Raw genomic sequence first — 19,821 nt, forward strand, 5'->3', positions numbered from 1 at the left:
TGTGTGCATTTAAGAATTGTGTTTTCAATTTATGAAACATATTTGTGTATTCATGAAATGTGTTTTGAATTTCCAAATTGGATTTGCATATTAACAAAATTTTGCTTTGAATTGACGAATTGTTTTGAATTTACAAATTTGATGAGTGTTTTTACGACTTGTTTTGAATTACAAATTGGATTTGTGTGTTTATGAATTGCATTTTGAATTTACGAATTGGTTTGTGTATCTACGAATTGCATTTTGAATTTACGAATTGGATTTGCGCATTTACGGATTGTGTTTTGAATTTACAAAATAGATTTGTGTATTCATGAGTTGCGTTTTGAATTTACGAATTGAATTTTGTAAATGTGAATTTGTTTATGAATTTTAATTTGTAAATGTTTTATTTTAGAGACTAATCTGGCTCCATAAACCCTGAAGAGCTGAAGAGCATATCCTAATAAAATGCGCAAATGATAGTAATGGAAATTAGCCATGAAAAAATCAATAAGTTACGAATTTGTGTAAGATAGCATTGGTATGTATGTCCTCTTTTTAATGTGTTCAACAGAAAAAATAAACTTGATCAGGTTTGGAAACCACTTGAGGTTGAAAAAATTAAAATTTTTGTGTGAACTATCCCTTTAAACATAATAAAGATGTTTTATAATGGCCACAGAGAGCCTTAAGCAACTGAGGAACTTGTTCTTCCCTCTGAATTTCACAAGTTGGTGGCACAATATGTCAAGATAAACTTCTGCTTTATGAAACCGCTGACAGGTGAGAAATCTCTTCAAAACAACAAGGACATTTTTGGCATTAAACTACGTCCGTTTTTGGAAATAAGTGCTTGGAAAAAAAAATTATTAAATCCTGCAAGCGACGCCAAGAGCTCAGAGAGATGCTGGAGCAAAGTCAGACGGACTGTCTGTCCTCTCCCTGACCTATTTGCATCACTTCCTGTGCTGCTTTGCTCAACAGGAAGGAGGGGACAGAGACAGAAAGGGGCCAGAGATCTGATACTTGGAGTGGATGAATATGTGTGTGTGTGTGTGCGCGCACGAGAGAGAGAGTGAAGTCTAGAGAACACAAACATTTGCGTAAATGAGAGAAAAAAAGAAGATTTAAAAACAAGCCCAAGGCTGGTGGGTGAGCAGTGGCTTGAGGGGGTTATCAGCAAACAAATGAGAGAAGGTCTTTCATAGCACAGATTTCTCTGGCGTTGATAGTGACACAGATGAGCGACAGAAGAACAGCACGTCTGTCCTCATGACCGAGCATGTGACCCTAATGAGGAGAAGGAAAACATACTCACCATGATATGTTCAAGTAGAGAATCTATTGCCACTATGTTGTCAAAGTATGTTCTGTTTGAGATCGAAAAAGGGGAGGGAAAGACCTGTCATTTTAAAAGGACAAATATCTGATATAAAGTATAACAAGAATGCACATATCATTATTTGAACATTAATTGTTATCATGATGTGAGTTCCCAAAAAAACCTTAGTATATTTTATTAGTATTGAGAAGATACTAAAGGGGTTATATAGGAGAATCTCAGGAAAACATGTTCATAGCACATTTAAGCCACAAATCTACATTCTTTGTAAATATATGGTTAGGTCCATAAATATTTGGACATCGATACAATTCGAACATTGTTGGCTTTATACACCAACACAATGAATTTGAAATGAAACCAACTGTGAGCTTTAATTTGCAAGTATTTACATCCGAACCAGGTAAACGGAGCAGGAATTACAACAGTTTGCATATGTGCCTCCCACTTGTTAAGGGACCAAAAGTAATTGGACAGAATAATAAACATAAATCAAATTTTCACTTTGAAGTCTGGAACGTAAAGACATCACCAGACGCTGAATTTCATCCCTGGTGGTGCTCTGCCAGACCTCTGCTGCAACTGTCTTCAGTTCCTGCTTGTTCTTGGGGCATCTTCCTATCAGTTTTATCTTCAGCGAGTGAAATGCATGTTCAATCGGATTCAGGTCAGGTGGTTAACTTGGCCATTGCATAACATTCCACTTCTTTCCCTTCAAAAACTCTTTAGTTGCTTTTGCAGTATGCTTTGGGTCATTCTCCATCTGCACTGTGAAGTGCCATCCAATGAGTTCTGAAGCATTTGGCTCAATATGAGCAGAAAATATTGCCTGAAACACTTTCATCCAGAATTCATCCTGCTGCTTTTGTCAGCAGTCACATCATCAATAAATACAAGAGAACCAGTTCCAGTGACAGCCACACTGTGCATGCCCACGCCATGACAATACCACCACCATGCTTCACTGCTTAGGATCATGAGCAGTTCTTTTCCTTCTCCATACTCTTCCCATCACTCTGGTACAAGTTGATCTTGATCTCATCTGTCCATAGGATGTTGTTCCAGCACTGTGAGGGTTTTTTTAGAACTCTAATCTGGTCTTCCTGTTTTTTGAGGCTCATCAATGGTTTACATCTTGTAATGAATCCTCTGTGTTCACTCGGGTGTAGTCTTCTCTTGATTATTGACTCTGACACACATACACCTACCTCCTGGAAAGTGTTCTTGATCTGGCCTACTGTTGTGAAGGGTTTTCTTCACCAGGGAAAGAATTCTTCAGTCATCCACCACAGTTGTTTCTGTGGTCTTCCGTGTCTTCTGGTGTTGCTGAGCTCACGGGTGCATTCTTTCTCTGTTTCAAACAGTAGTTTTGGCCATGCCTAATGTTTTTGGGTTTGTTTTGTTTTTACATCCTAATGATGGCTTGCTTGACTGATAATGACAGCTCTTTGGATCTCATCTTGAGAGGTGACATTAACAGATTCCAAATGCAAATAGCACACTTGAAATGAACTCTGGACCTTTTATCTGCTCATTGTAATTAGAATAATAAGGGAATAACACATGCCATAGAACAACTTAGAAGCCAATTGTCCGATTGCTTTTGGTCCCTTAACAAGTGGGAGGCACATATGCAAACTGTTGTAATTTTTACTCCATTCACCTGATTTAGATGTAAATACGCTCAAATTAAAGTAGAAAGTCGGCAGATAAAGCACATATTGTTTGTTTCATTTCAAAATTTATTGTGCTGGTGTATAGAGCCAAAAATGTTAGAATTGTGTTGATGTCCAAATATTTATGGACCTAACTGTATATACAGTGCTTCATTTGGGAATTATTTGAAAAAGAATAAAGATTGCACAGGAGGATTTTGCTCTCAACTGTATATATAGTTACGTTTTTAAGCATTATTTTGGAGTAAAGACCTGGACATGTTCTATGAGGTTCATCTAATATACACTTCTAGGCATAAACTCTCTTACTTTGACACATCTAGGAGAAAGTCATTGAGTTCCGTCTGTTTGGCAAGACCTCTGCAGACCTGTGAACAAAAGATGAACAGGAAGTTAGAAGAATGAAATAACAATTCAGTGTCTGAACCTATACATGTGTCTAAGAAACAGCTCTATATACGTGAAGGCCATTAATTACATCTTTTAGAATGTTTTAGCCTATAATTTCAGTATAAAAAACTGATAATACAGATAAAAATGAAGTTATTTAAGGGGTCCACAGAAAAAAGTGATATACAAACTATTTTTACAGTGTTTTTTCTTTATTCTTCAGAATAATTTGACTAGATAATGACTTTTGAGGTGACACGGTGGCTCAGTGGTTAGAACATTCGCCTCACAGCAAGAAGGTCGCTGGTTTGAGTCCCAGCTGGGCTGGTTGGCATTTCTGTGTGGAGTTTGCATGTTCTCCCAGTGTTCAAGTGGGTTTCCTCCGGGTGCTCCAATTTCCCCCATAATACTATAGACATGCGCTATAGGTAAATTGGGTAAGCTAAATTGTCCGTAGTGTATGTGTGTGAATGAGGGTGTATGGTTGTTTCCCAGTGATGGGTTGCAGCTGGAAGGGCATGCGCTGCATAAAACATATGCTGGATAAGTTGGCGGTTTATTCCTATGTGGGGACCCCTGATTAATGGGGGGACTAAGCCGGAAAGAAAAATAATGATTGAATATTTTAAGTTAACATGGTTAAATATAAATGTTTTTGATTGAGAGCTCAACTAAGAACTATTTGTTTTGACCAAAGTAAAATTTTAAGGTTACTCACACAGATCCTGCACATGCGTATTAAACAGAAACTCAATATTGTAATGGCCTGGCCCGCAGCACTATAGCCAGGTGCATCATGGGAAATGGTTTAGAGTTAGTTTATGTTATATTCATTAAAACACATGGGTTGTTTTGTTATAAACTTTATGTGTGTTTATGTTTGAGTTGGCTTCTGAGATAAGAAAATAAAAAAAAAATTTACGAAAGCACGCACATCACTTTTAACTGGGTGCTCAGCCAAAACGCGAAAAGTGCAAAGTATAAATTCAACACCAAAGCTCAAAAAATGCAGATTTATTACATTAAAAAGGCTGACACAAAGTGTGCAATGTTTCGAGCACACGGCTCTTCATCAGACAGTGTTCATCACATTAAGGTGCTCCTTTTTGTACACTTCCGGATCACATGATCTCCTATCTCAACATAAAAACTGAAAGAAAAAAAACACACATTTATAAATTCTACAACTTAGATATACAAAAACAAACCATAATATCGCATCACAAATGATGGAAAACAGAATATAACAAGGAAATACATTAAAGAATTATTAAAGAAAAGGACAAATGTCAAAGTCATTTAAACCTTTTGGAGACGATGTATCTCAAGTGAAAATCCAAAAGGGTGTTTGGGTGTTTAATTAGGTGTTTGGGTAAAGGTTTTTTGGCTATATTTGGTTGTATTTCCTTGTTATATTCTGTTTTCTATCATTTGTGATGCAATATTATGGTTTGATTTAGTATTTTCGCTTAAAAATCTAAGTTGTATAATTTATGAATGTGTATTGTTTTTTTTTCGTTTTTTCTTGTGAGATCTGCATCATGTGATCCAGAAGTGTACCAAAAGGAGCACCTTACTGTGATGAACGGTCTGATGAAGAGCCGTGTGCTCGAAACATTACACGCTTTGTGTCAGCCTTTTTAATGTAATAAATTGGCACTTTTGAAGCTTTGGTGTTTTTTAAATTAAATAAATATAAAATATAAAAGCTTTTTTGAATATATATTCTGTGAGTTAAGCCCAATATTTCATTTATTTATAAAATATTGGCCATCACCATCAACGAGGGTAAATAGAAAATATTGAGGCAAATTATTTATTTTATATTGGGTCAAGTGATAAAATTTAGATGTGAACCATTACCCTATTTGTTTTTTAATTGGATGAATAAAAGCGCGTATATGTGACCGCCATTAATTAGATCTTGTAGAATGTTTTGATCTATGAATTCACTTTAAAAAGCTGATAATACACAAAGTTGTTAAATGGGTTTTAAAGGAAAAAGTGTTATATAAACTATACATCCAGTGCTTTTTCTTTATTCTTCAGTAAAATTTGACTACATAATGACTTTTGTTCACAGACAAATATTTCATGTGCAATTCAAGTGGCAAAATGATGACAGAACAAGCATATCTGAATGAACTATCCCTACAGAAATAGTTTATTCATAAAAAAATTCTGTCATCATTAATTCACCATCATGCTAAACCCATATGCTGTTATTTATTTAAGTAGAACTGCAAAAGGAGAACATTTTGGAGCACAACAGATGGTCACTACTAACTGTTGCTGTAGTGTAAGTTGCAGCGTCAGATTTCTTCAGAAATTGGAACGTGACATATGGTTAATTAAAATTTTATTCAATTTCACGTTTCAGTCATCCATTGACTTAAAGAAAAGAGGCTCATCATAGAGTTAAACAGTCGAGTTTTACCATTTTTTAATCCATTCAGCTGATCTCTGGGTCACTTTTAGCTTAGCTTAGCATAAATCATTGAATCAGATTAGACCATTAGCATCTTGCTCAACAACAATAAAAAAGAGAGTTTTGATAATTTTCTTATTTAAATATTGCCTCTTCTGTAGTTTTATTGTGTACTAAGACCAATGGAAATGAAACGTTGCTATTTTCTAGGCTGATATCTCTAGGAACTATCCTCTCATTCTGGTGTAATAATACAGGAATTTTGCTGCTATATGATGGTTACAGCAGACGCAACGTTATTAAGCAGAGCTGTTACATAGTTACCTAGCTGAGGACTCATTTCAGGTGCTGCATAATATGATTGCTATAGAACGGCAGCAAAATTCCTTGATTATTACACTGGAGAATACGTTAGTTCCCATATCGTCTTAGAATATAGCAACTTCTCATTTTCCTTCTGTATTTTTACAAAATGCAACTACAGAAAAGTCAAGCTTTAAAAAAAGCTAATTGCCAAAACTCTTAACTTAATTACATTTTTTAATAAAAATTTTAATTTAAATTAATTAAAAAAATGTTTTATTGGATTTGCGAATTTACGAATTACGTTTTGAATTCATGAATTGTATTATGAATATATGAATTGGATTTGTGTGTTTACGAATTGTGTTTTGAAATTCACAAATTGGATTTGCATATTCATGAAATGTGTTTTGAATTTGCGAATTGGATTTGCATATTTACGAATTGGATTTTGAATTTATGAATTGGATTTGTGCATTTACGAATTGTGTCTTGAATTCACAAATGGGATTTGCATATTCATGAATTGTGTTTTGAATTTACAAACTGGATTTCCATATTTACGAAGTGTGTTTTGAATTTGCGAATTGGATTTGCGTATTTATAAATTAATTGGATTTTATTAATTGGATTTCCATATTTACGAATTGTGTTTTGAATTAATTGGATTTTATTAATTGGATTTGTGTATATACGAATTGTGTTTTAAGGTCTGTCGTACGAAAATTACCATAAAAAACCTACAATGAAATAACTTGAAACTAAAAAAAGTAATGGTTAATCAAAAATGACTGAAAATAAATGAACATAATGAAAAATAGACATTACTTTAAAATTGCGGTTCAACAAAATAATTAATAACAACAAAATAATAAAACTAGTATGGAAAAAATTGAGGCTACAGAAGAAGATATTTTGAAAAATGCTCGTTGCGGGCACCAATAGACTTCCATTGTTCTTTTTTTCCCCCTACTATGTATAGGTGCAATCAGTATTTTCCAAAATATCTTGCATTGAACAGAAGAACAAAACTCAAAGTTAGAAAACCACATAAAAAAAATCTAACGAAAATGTACGATTTTTAAAAGGAGGCATGGCACTAAACCTAACCCTAAGGAGGCAGATCAGTCTCAAAAATTATACATTTGCAACAAATGCACAGCACAATTCCCATTTACTTCAATTTAAATCGTAATTGTAATTCAAATTTGTAAATTCAAAACAAAATTTATGAATTCACAAGTAAAATCATAGATATTTCCCCATATGTTTAATCCGATTCAATGATTTCTACTAAGCTAAGCTAAACGTGTTGCCGCCAGACCCGGAGATTGGCTGAATGTATACAAAAATGGTTATTCTCAACTGTTTAACTGTAAGGGACTTATAAAAGGAGTCTACAAAAAATAGCTTTTCTTTAAGGCATTTTTATTAAATATATTACTTGCAATCTCAATTCTCTACTTTGCTCCTTGCCTTCTGAGAAGGTTTGTGCTGCACAGAGAGAATCACTCCCAAAGAGCCTTGTGATGCACAGGGACATTAACACCCAGAGAGGAGAGAGGTGTCATTCATGGTATACAACAATGTACGTACAAACAAGACCGCATTGTCATTAATTGCACCTCCAGAGACCAGGGTGTGTTTAATGTGTGGTCTGGTTGCTTACACTGGGCCCACCAGCAGCCTTTTACATGTACACAGTGGACTACAGAAATCAAAACACGTGCGTACAACCAAATCAAACATCTCATGCAAGAGAATCACAATCTAACATGGAGAGAGGTTTAACGAGGGTTATTCTGAAACATTCTCACCTGGACTTGGTGAATGGCTACAGATGCCCAGGCCAAATTTGCTGTTGCAACCTAAAAACAAAATTTACACTCAGCAAATGATCTGAAAGCAACAAACAAGCAGTGCTTAAGTTGGAATCCAATTACATATTTACTATTACTATTGTCTGAATTTTACAGCAGAAATGGCTTTTTAGCTCTGGTTTTGAAGGGGTTATGGATTAGCCGGAATATTTTGCTCAATATTACTCTCTATATAGTATGAATGTTTGTAGTATACATTAAATTTGGACATTCGACTACTATTACATTATACTAAATGTACTGCTTGAACAAACTGTACATCTCTTTACAACAAGACTGATATATTGAAAATAGGACAAAGTATGGATAGATGTAGGGGCCATTAGAAAAGTGCACACACATATGAACAATCAGACTCTGACTACTTTTGTCATTTACATTATTGCAAAATCGTACATTCTAATCACAATAATTATTATTATATAACTATGGGGCGGCACGGTGGCTCAGTGGTTAGCACTGTCACCTCACAGCAAGAACGTTGCTGGTTCGAGTCCTGGCTGGACCAGTTGGCATTTCTGCGTGGAGCTTGCATGTTCTCCTCGTGTTGGCGTGGGTTTCCTCCAGGTGCTTCAGTTTCCCTCACAGTTCAAAGACATGCGCTATAGGTGAATTGAGTAAAACTAAATTGGCTGTAGTGTATGAGTGTGAATGTGAGAGTGTATGGGTGTTTCCCAGCTCTGGGTTTTGGCTGGAAGGGCATCCGCTGCGTAAAACATATGCTGGAGTAGTTGGCGGTTCATTCTGCTGTGGCGACCCCTGATAAATAAGGAACTTATTAACTATTAAAATATTAATAATGATTATAATATTCATTAACTATATAATTTTAAATGTGATAACTGGGGCACCCCAAAGCTGCGATGTATAACCATTACATTGAAAACAACCTAGAATATTCTATGAATAGTCCTGAGGTCAATGTGCATGTTGGCCAGGAGAAATGAGAGCAGAGCCACACAGCTAACAAACACCAGCACTTTCTCCATTAGAGTACCTCCTGATGGCTGAGGTTGAAGGGCTCTCGGCCCAAGTGGCGGTGCAGCTCCAGGATAGCGATGAGGTCTCCGATGGCGGTGAGGATGGGTAAACACAAAACAGAATGAACACGGATCCCTGAGTCCTGCCCTGTACCATGAGGGAACCTCTCGTCCTAAAGGGAAAATAATACACAGATTTAGGACATCTCTCCATTCATTTATCCATAACTGCTATGGTTTTATTTGCGAGAAATGAGTGATGCTATGAGAAATGAAAATTTTAAGTCAAATTTTAAATAAAAATATATATTACGTTCACTTGAGGTGGCTTTAGACCTAAAAATGGGAGATGGAAATGCCAAATAAACTCAGGCGTAGTGAACATTGCACCCATGTGACTGATCAGCTGTGTCCATTATACCTGCCTTGTTTAGTGTTAGATGCTAGGTTACCAATACTACAGTCGGCCCCTCTAAAACTTGATGGAAACTTGCCTAACGCACCACCACTCATTTCTCATTCTCATATTTTCATACACATTTCTCGTGTTTGTACAAGTATTTAGTGGTTCACATCACAACATGTCCACCATTAAACCAGGATGCAAACTCCATATAACAACATAAACTCAAGACATTTAAGTGAACGAGCTAGAATAAAGTCAGTTTTAATTTTTAAAAACTGATTTTAAGGTTAATATTATTACCGCCCTTAAGCAATTTTTTTTTTCAATTGTCTACAGCAGTGTTTCCCAACCCTGTTCCTGAAGGCACACCAACAGTACACATTTTCAACCTCTCCCTAATCAAACACACCTGAATCAACTCATCAGAATATTAGAAGAGACTCCACAACCTGAAACGAATGGGTTAGATAAGGGAGACATGCAAAATATGTACTGTTGGTGTGCCTCCAGGAACAGGGTTGGGAAACACTGGTCTACAGAACAAACCATCATTATACAATGACTTGCCTAATTACTCTAAATTAACCCAATTAACCTAGTTTGATTGATTGATTTTATTTGACAATTCTAACAAAAATATACAAACAAGTCCAGTTAGACCAATTCATAGATTATTTCAAAAACTGTCGAAGATAAAGTACACAAAAAAGCCACAGGCTTATTTCCATTGTTTCATCGATATTCTTAATAAATGAACGAGCAAATCATAAATGGAGTGCAAACATCATCAACTCAGCACAATAAAATCCTCAACTTCAACTGTAAAACAAACCACTTTTTAATTTCCCTTTTAAAAACACTCTCAATTTCAGTCTCTTTAAAAATCGTGGCCAAAACATTCCAAGCAGCAGAGCTAGCACACAATAAAAGTTCTACCTGATTCACTCTTAAATCTAAATGGGTAAATATCCCTGCTATGCACTCTTGTAGAATGACAATGTACCTCACTAACTAAAACATAATAATTAAGAAAATATTTTGGGATCATTTTCTTTAAAATCTTAAAAACCATCACTAATTTTAAGAACTTTACCCTATTCTCAACTTTTAAAAAATCACTTTGGCTATAATGTTCATTATTTAAATGTGTCAGTGGAGGTACTTTATAACAATTTTACGCAACATATTTTGGGCCGTCTGCAATTTATTTGTCATTTTTTTAGAACTACCGCTGTACCAAAAAGCTGCAGCATAGTCAAAGTATGGCTGCACTAATGCACTTGCTAAAATTGTTAAAGTTTGGGTATCTAGGAGCTCTGCCTGTCTTGCTAAAAAATTAATTTTAGAACAAATTTTTGAATGGACTATAACAGCATCTTTTCACCTGTCAAATTAATTCAATTCAATTCAATTCACCTTTATTTGTATAGCGCTTATACAATGTAGATTGTGTCAAAGCAGCTTCACATAAAGGGTTATAGTAAATAGGAACAGTGTAGTTCAGTTTGTAGTGTTTAAGTTCAGTTCAGTTTAGCTCAGTTCAGTGTGGTTTAATAATCCAAATACTGAAGAGCAAATCCAATGATGCACAGCTCTACAGATCCCGAACCATGGAAGCCAGTGGCGACAGCGGAGAGGGAAAAAAACTTCACTAACTGGCAAAAGTGAAGAAAAAAAAACCTTGAGAGAAACCAGACTCAGTTGGGCACGACCATTTTAATTTCTCCGCTGGCCAAACTTTTGTGCAGAGCTGTAGTCTCAGTGGCGGAGGCTGGAAGCTGGCCTCAGCGAAGACTCGTCGTCTCTGGAGCGTCACAGGAATCAGTCTCATGTTCTCCACTCCTCCTTGACCACCACAGTAGCTGCTCAGGATACGGCCTGGTCCAGGATATGGAAACCTTGGGATCATCTCGTCGTTTTTACTATCTAAAATTACTATCTAAAACCCAACCCAAATATTTCACTTCCTGTTTTAGAGTAAAAATTCGATACCCTACTTTTATCTCTGCCCTGACACATTATCTTAGTTTAGTTATTTTCTTAGTTTAGTTAGTTAGTTCAGTCTTTGAATGACACTTTAAGCTGAATACTAATATCTAGTAAAATATCTAGTCGAGTATTATGTACTGTCATCATGACAAAGATAAAAGAAATGAGAAGTTATTAGAAATGAGTTATTAAAACTATTATGTTTAGAAATGTGCTGAAAAATAATCTTTCCATTAAACAGAAATTGGGGGTAAATATATACAGGGGGGCTAATAACTCAGGAGGGCTAATAATTCTGAGTTTAACCGTACATATAGGCATTTTTACATCACATTAGCTTCTAGCCCACAGCTGAACAGTCTCTGTCAGTGAATATTCAAGATGACACAAAGCTTAAACGCTCCAGTGTTTGACAAACTGGATCTGGCACGACACACTATTGGTTGCTTCCAGTGTAGACATGGTTTAAGTGTCATCCTGACTTTCACATCCAGTCCATTTAGTCAACAAGAATCATTTGTACTGTCAAATGGACCCTTTTCACAAGACTGTTATAACATGTTTAATGGCTATAAGCATCTTAAATCCTTGAACATTTTTAATATTTAGATTTTTGAACATATGAACATTTATATGCATTTATGTATGTATTATATCATCTTTGCATAATATTTGATGAATTACCGCTTATGCAAGGTGTTTCTAATGCAGCGTCTATGAGGCAGGACAGTACATTTAACATTATTCTCTCTTCCAGCTGCTGTTATCAGTCTCAAACTACTTTTTCCTTTTTCTGAAAGTCTTGATAACACCACTGTGGAGTTTTTATTTTATTATTTCAGCAAATAGGATTCTACAAAAGTATTTGTTTTACTCTCCCATTCACTGCGCTCTATGTTTACCCAACTATGACAACTTCCGCTACTGAGAAACCCGGAAATGTCAAAAGGGTCCATAGAGTTTGAGTGCATTTGTCTCACCCCCATGATGTCCTCTACAAGTAGTGTCTTGCGTGTCTTTGCAACGTGAGCTGCGATGGTGGTCCCAAACGTAATGGGACCAGAGGGGATGAGCCCAGGAAGCCCCTCTTTTGCCCCCGTCGGAGTGAACAAACATAAACTCTGTGACAGGGAAAACAACAAAACTGCATGACGTTAAAAACAACCCATCTTGACTGGTCACTGTGGCTAAATATTTTAGTCTATTTTGGGTACTGTAAGAAAGTCTAATCTATATACAGTTCTACTAATCTACAACACTGCCTAAAACACTAAGACACAAAATAAATACATTTAAAAGTAAGACTAGCTGTCTGGGCAAAACAAAAATAATTACAGCAAATGTCAATGCATCAATTCATTACTTTCCTTTAATTTTATAATTGAGTGAGTTTAATCAAACCTCAAGTTTAATCAAATGAACAGATTGACAGAATACATGAACTACAGTCAGTAACAATATGCACATATACTGTTTGAGAAGACACACACACAGAGACACACACAGAGACACACACACACACACACACACACACACACACACACACACACGCACACACACACACACACACACACACACACACACACACACACACACACACACACACACACACACACACACACAAATGTATGACTATGGTATTTGAAGGTGGTACATAGATAATATTATTATTATTATATTATCAATAGATACTACAATAATACTCCTAATAATAATGTTGATAACTAAAGTAATGGGTGTGGGGAAGAGAGTAGTAGCAATAGCTGTAATAATAATAATAATAACAACAACAACAGCAGCAACAACAATAATAATAATAATAATAATAATAATAATAATAATAATAATAATAATAATAATAATAATAATAATAACAATAATATTAATATATAATACTATAATAGCAATACAAAAAAAATATTTTTTTAATTATTATTATATTATTAATAATAGTAATATTTTATATGTAATATAATAATAATAAAATTATTACTATAATAGTAATAATACTTTAATAATAATAATAATAATAATAATAATAATAATAATAATAATAAAAACAAATAATATAAAAAAAATTATAATAATACCAATTATAATAACAATAATAATAATACGAATATAATATTAATTATAATAATAATAATAGCAACAATAAATAATTACAGAAAAAAAATTATTATTGTTATTATACACAACAATAATAATAATATAACAATAATAATAATAATAATAATAACCATAATTAAAGTAGTGGGTGTGGGGAAGAAAGTAGCCGTAACAGCTGTGTAATAATAATAATAATAACATTACTAATAACAATAACATAAATATAATAATAATAGTAATATAATAATAATAACAAAAACAATAATAATAATGATAACAATAACAGTAATAATAATAATGATGTTGATAACTGAAGTAGTCGGTATGGGAAAGAAAGTAGCAGTAATAGCTGTAATAATAATAATAATAATAATAATAATAATAATAATAATAATAATAATAATAATAATTATTATTATTATTATTATTATTATTATTATTATTATTATTAACAATAATAAAAATTATATTAATAAAATAATAATAATAGTTATATAAAAACTAAATAATAATAATAATAACCATCATAATAACAATAATAATATTCATTCATTCATTCATTTTCTTTTCGACTTAGTCCCTTTATTAATCTGGGGTTGCCACAGCTGAATGAACCCCCAACTTATCGAGCATATGTTTTATGCAGCGGTTGGCCTTCCAGCTGCAACCCAGTACTGGGAAACATCCATACACACTCATTTACACACATGCACTACGGACAATTAAGCTTACCAAATTCACTTAAAGCGCATGTCTTTGGATTGTGGGCGAAACCGAAGCACCCGGAGGAAACCCACGCCAACAAGGGGAGAACATCCACACAGAAATACCACCTGACCCAGCCGAGGCTCGAACCAGGAACCTTCTTGCTGTGAGGCGATTGTTCTACCCACTGCGCCACCATGAATACTAATATATAATAATAATAATAATAATAATAATAATAATATTAATAATAATATTATTAATAATAATAATAATAATAATAATAATAATAATAATAATAATAATAATATTAATAATAATAATAATAATAATAATAATAGTAACAGTATTGATACTTATGTTATTAATAATAATAAACTACTGAATGGAATTTATTACTTCCCATATAAGACAGGTTAGGTGAAAGAGAAGCCCTTTCACAAACTGCATTATCTGTTCTCTGATTGGTCAAAATCCTGGCCATCAAAGGGAAAAGTAAAGGGATCAAGAGGAAATGAACATTGCAGGGGTCTCAAGTGTTTTAATGCTATAGAAATTCCAGGCCATTTAGAGACAAACAGTAGATGTAGACGAGCACTGGAAGCTTTGCAGTCTCTTGGCTGAGTTTATGTTTCTCATGATCTTTAGACCTCTGATGCTTCACTGCTCAGACATTAGTTTTAGCTGACAAAATATAGATTGCTGCTAGTTTCATTGAAGCATCTGGGCTTCTTTAAAGAATCTAAAGAATGAATGAGTTCACTAGTAGTCACAAATTTTTTCCATTATTTATCCTCCTATAAACTGACTTTTAGATATTTATTAACTGTGGAATGTATTGAAGTAAGAATAAAGAGTAATAGTTTGAGAAAACCTAGATCCAAGTGATAGATTTAGAAAATATATTGACCATTTTTTAAAAACATTATTTATTTGAATCATTTATTTATGATTTATATTTGTTAAAACTTTACATTTAAAAGAGTAATCACATATCTGTATGTTCTTATGCTTATATGGCACCTAAAATAAATAAACAAGTACATAAATCCCACGTTTCCTTGTCAAGAACATCTGGCTAAAACAAATGGTATTAGAAGTTTAAAAATGTAAATAAAAGAGTAACATATAAATATAATACTATTTATATTATAATATTAATCATTTATGGGTTTTTTTTTTCAAAACATTATATTTATAAGATTAAACACATATTATTATGTTAGAATGCATTTATAACACCTCAAATAAATAAATAAATAAATAAATAAATAAATAAGTAAGTAAATAAATAAATAAATAAATAAATAAATAAATAAATAAGTAAATAAATAAATAAATAAATAAATAAATAAATAAGTAAATAAATAAATAAATAAGTAAATAAATAAATAAATAAATAAGTAAATAAATAAATAAATAAATAAATAAATGAATAAATGAATAAATAAATAAATAAATAAATAAATAAATAAATAAATTCCTCTATTGATGTCAAGGTATGTCTATGTCGGTGGCGCAGTGGGTAGCACAATCACCTCACAGCAAGAAGGTGGCTGGTCTGAGCCTCGGCTGGGTCAGTTGGCATTTCTGTGTGGAGTTTGCATGTTCTCCTCGTGTTGGTGTGGGTTTCCTCCGGGTGCTCCGGTTTCCTCCAACAAGTCCAAAATGTGGTATAGGTAATTGGGTAAGCTAAATTGTCTGTAGTGTATGTGTGTGAATGGGTGTGTATGGATGTTTTCCAGAGATGGGTTGCAGCTGGAAGGGCAACCGCTGCATAAAACATATGCTGCATAAGTTGGCGGTTCATTCCACTGTGGCTACCCCAGATTAATAAAGGGACTAAGCCGAAAAGAAAATGAATTAATAATATTTGTAAAAAGAAAATCTAACAATAATTTATTTAAATCATTTATGATTGTGAAGTGATAATCACTTATCACTGTTATTATGCATTTGTGAAAAATCTATATACAGTTGAAGTCAGAATTATTTTAATATTTTCTTTTTAAAATAATTCCTAAATGATGTTTAACAGAGCTTTTCACAGTTTCAACAAAAATTTTCACAGTATGCCTGATAATATTTTTTCATCTGGAGAAAGTCTTATTTGTTTTATTTCGGCTAGAATAAAAGCAGTTTTTTATTTTTTAAACACCATTTTTAAAATCAAAATTATTAGCCCCTTTGAGCTATTTTTTTTGACTGTCTACAGAACAAACCATCATTATACAATGACTTGCCTAAATACCCTAGCCTGCCTAATTAACCTAATGAACCTAGTTAAACCTTTAAATGTCACTTTAAGCTGTATAAAAGTGTCTTGAAAAATATCTAGTCAAATATTATTTACTGTCATCATGACAAAGATAAAATAAATCAGTTATTAGAGATGAGTTATTAAAACTATTATGTTTAGAAATGTGTTGAGAAAAATCTTCTCTCCGTTAAACAGAAATTGGGGAAAAAAATAAACAGGGGGGCTAATAATTCAGGGGGGTTAATAATTCTGACTTCAACTATATATATATATATGTGTGTGTGTGTGTGTGTGTGTGTGCGTGTGTGTGTGTGCGTGTGTTTGTGTGTGTGTGTGTGTGTGCGTGTGTGTGTGTGTGTGTGTGTGTGTGTGTGTGTCTATAAATGAAATAAATAAATCTAAATTCCACTTCTATGACAAGAACGGATATATCTAAAACAAATGGTAAAAATAATGTTAATAAAAAATGAATACTAATATAATAATGTATCATTTTCAATCAAATACATAAACAAATGTCTATATTTTTAAATTGAGCTACACATAAAAAAATTAATAATTTTGACCTGTACAATGTATTTTTTGGCTATTGCTAAAAATATAGCTGCGCATAATAAGACTGATTTTGTCACTCAGGGTCACATACACTACATCATCTCTGTATAATATATTTTGAAAATTTAATTAAATAAATAAATGATTGACTGTACTGAAATAGTAATCATGATAAATTATTTTAAGAAAATATGAATCAAAAACACTTACATTGTTGCATTCTCCAAGGAAGTAAAGTGCAAATCCGTCAGCTTTTGTGGCTGTGGAAAAACAACAAGGAACAAAACAAACAAAGACATGTGTGTTAAGTGCCTCAGGCAGATGCATCATCAAAATGTAAAGATGTTGAAACACATGAAGCCATTTTGCATCACTTTTACGGCATTTCCAGAAAAATCTTAAAGAGCAAAGTGATAATACACATGGCTAATGTGTTTCACAGATATTCTTGCTTTTGAAGAAAACCCGAGCATCCCGAAGGACTTACAGAATGTCAAGTGAACAAAGAAAAGAAACAGAAAATCTGAAGGGGTTTAAATGAGTAAATGAGTTTAAACCTGGGTCAGAAATTAAAGAAGACTTGGAGCAAAATGACCAATAAAAGCGAATCAAATTTCACACACATTTGCAACATGAAAATACAATGGGAAATAGTTTTACCAATTTAATCATCTGATACAAATAAACATATAATTTGGTTATATAAACATTTTACGCTTTACATTTGCATTATTTTACAACAGAAATCCATGTTAAAATTAATTGCTTGGTCGGTGTTTTGGTATTTTGCTCTTTAAGGACCCTTGAAATTGCTGAAATAATTTAGTAAAGTTATGAGGAACAGTAATACTGTTAAAGGAGACCTATTATGCAGCTTTTTACAAGATGTAAAATAAGTCTCTGATGGCCCTAGAGTGTGTATGTGAAGTTTATATCACAAAATATCACACAAATAATGTTTCATAACTGTTAGAAACTGATCCTTTTAGACTTTGATCCTAAATGTGTCATTTTGGTGACTGTCACTTTAAATTCAAATGAGCTACAAATGCCTGTGTGTCAGCATAGTGGCAGATTCAAAACAAGAGTAATGTTCTTGAGAGATCGTCACTAATGTGCGGGGCTTTCCCCATCTGATGACACGTACAAAGGGAGAATGTCAGTCAAAGTGTTTCTGCAGACTGTTTTGATCAAGTGTGATTATTAAAAAAAAAGAATAAATTAATACAGTTTTTACCATTGGAAGCTGGCTATTTTCACAGACTGTTGCCACATAACCGTGTTTAAACCCTTTATAAATGTGAATTTTGCATAATAGCTCCCCTTTAAAACCTTCCTGGACATGCATTTATTCAATTATTTATTTTTAACTGTACACCTTACAACATTTTGTCAGCTAACCAGAATCAAGCAATTAACAGCCCCAAAGTATAACACAGTGTTCAGGAACCAAAGGTTTACAGGCCAAACATGGGTTATTGGCTAAAATATGATGCGACTAAATTAGTGACCGTTTCATTCATAAACTAAATAAATTATTAAAGTAACAATAAATAATATTTTATTAATTTATGTTTTTTTACTTAATATTAAAATGATTAATCATATTGTTTTTATTATGCGTTTATGGTTTCTAACTTCCTATATAATATTACTTATACAATAATAAATACAAAAGAATAAATAAATACATCTAAATTCTTTATTGATGGCATTAAAAAATTGTAGAGCAAACGTGAACAGGAAAAAATAATAAATAAAATAAATAAATATGTAAATTAAAATAAAAAATCTAAATTTGTCCTGAAATGGCAAGCTCCATCTGTCACTAATCAGAATAAAATAGTCTTTAAGTTATGATTTTCTACATCTCTATATGTCATCCTGGACCACAAAACCAGTGTCAGTATTTTAAAATTGAGATTTATACGTCAAAATTTTAGTATTTTTTTAAATCAATAATTTTGACCTGTATAATGTATTTTTGACTATTGGCAAAATCATACATGTGCATCATATGACTGGGTTTGCCATTTAGGGTCACATATATTATCAATATATAATATCAATAAAAAAAACATTCTTAAAATAAAATAAAATAATATGAAATGAAATAAAATAAAATAAAGTAAAATATAAACAAAAAAAACATAAATAAAAATAAAAATAAATAAACAAAGTAAAATATAAATAAACAAATAAATAAAGTAAAACTAATATAAATAAATAAAGCAAAATAAATATAAATAAATAAAAGTACAATTAATATAATGTAAAATAAATATAAATAAAGTAAAATAAAGTAAAATATAAATAAACAAATAAAGTAAAATTAATATATATAAATAAATAAATAAATAATGTAAAATAAATATAAATAAAGTAAAATAAATATAAATAAATAAAGTTAAATTAATATAAAGTAAAATAAATATAAATAAAGTAAAATAAATATAAATAAATAAATAAAGTAAAAAAATATAAATAAATAAAGTAAAATAAATATAAATAAATAAATAAAGTAAAATAAATATAAATAAATAAATAAATAAAGTAAAATAAATATAAATAAATAAATAAAGTAAAATAAATATAAATAAATAAATAAATAAAGTAAAATAAATATAAATAAATAAATAAAGTAAAATAAATATAAATAAATAAATAAATAAATAAATAAATAAAGTAAAATAAATATAAAAAATAAATAAAGTAAAACAAATATAAATAAATAGACAATAAATAAATACATTAATTAATTAATTTTTTATTCCAGGTGAAAACACAATTTTTAAAATATATTTCACAGCATGTAG

The 19,821-nt window shown here is 32.1% G+C and overlaps 1 protein-coding gene across 1 annotated transcript in view; it reads right to left on the minus strand.

The window, feature by feature from the left end:
- The window catches only part of pde10a (phosphodiesterase 10A), a 135,339-nt gene that overhangs the window by 35,223 nt on the left and 80,295 nt on the right, over nucleotides 1–19,821 (minus strand). Inside the window, 6 exon segments of the mRNA XM_056470342.1 lie at nucleotides 1,301–1,352; nucleotides 3,310–3,368; nucleotides 7,939–7,989; nucleotides 8,999–9,154; nucleotides 12,357–12,497; nucleotides 17,216–17,265. Coding sequence (XP_056326317.1) covers nucleotides 1,301–1,352; nucleotides 3,310–3,368; nucleotides 7,939–7,989; nucleotides 8,999–9,154; nucleotides 12,357–12,497; nucleotides 17,216–17,265 — 509 coding nt within the window.

Source organism: Danio aesculapii, chromosome 13, assembly GCF_903798145.1.
Source record: "Danio aesculapii chromosome 13, fDanAes4.1, whole genome shotgun sequence".
NCBI lineage: Eukaryota > Metazoa > Chordata > Actinopteri > Cypriniformes > Danionidae > Danio > Danio aesculapii.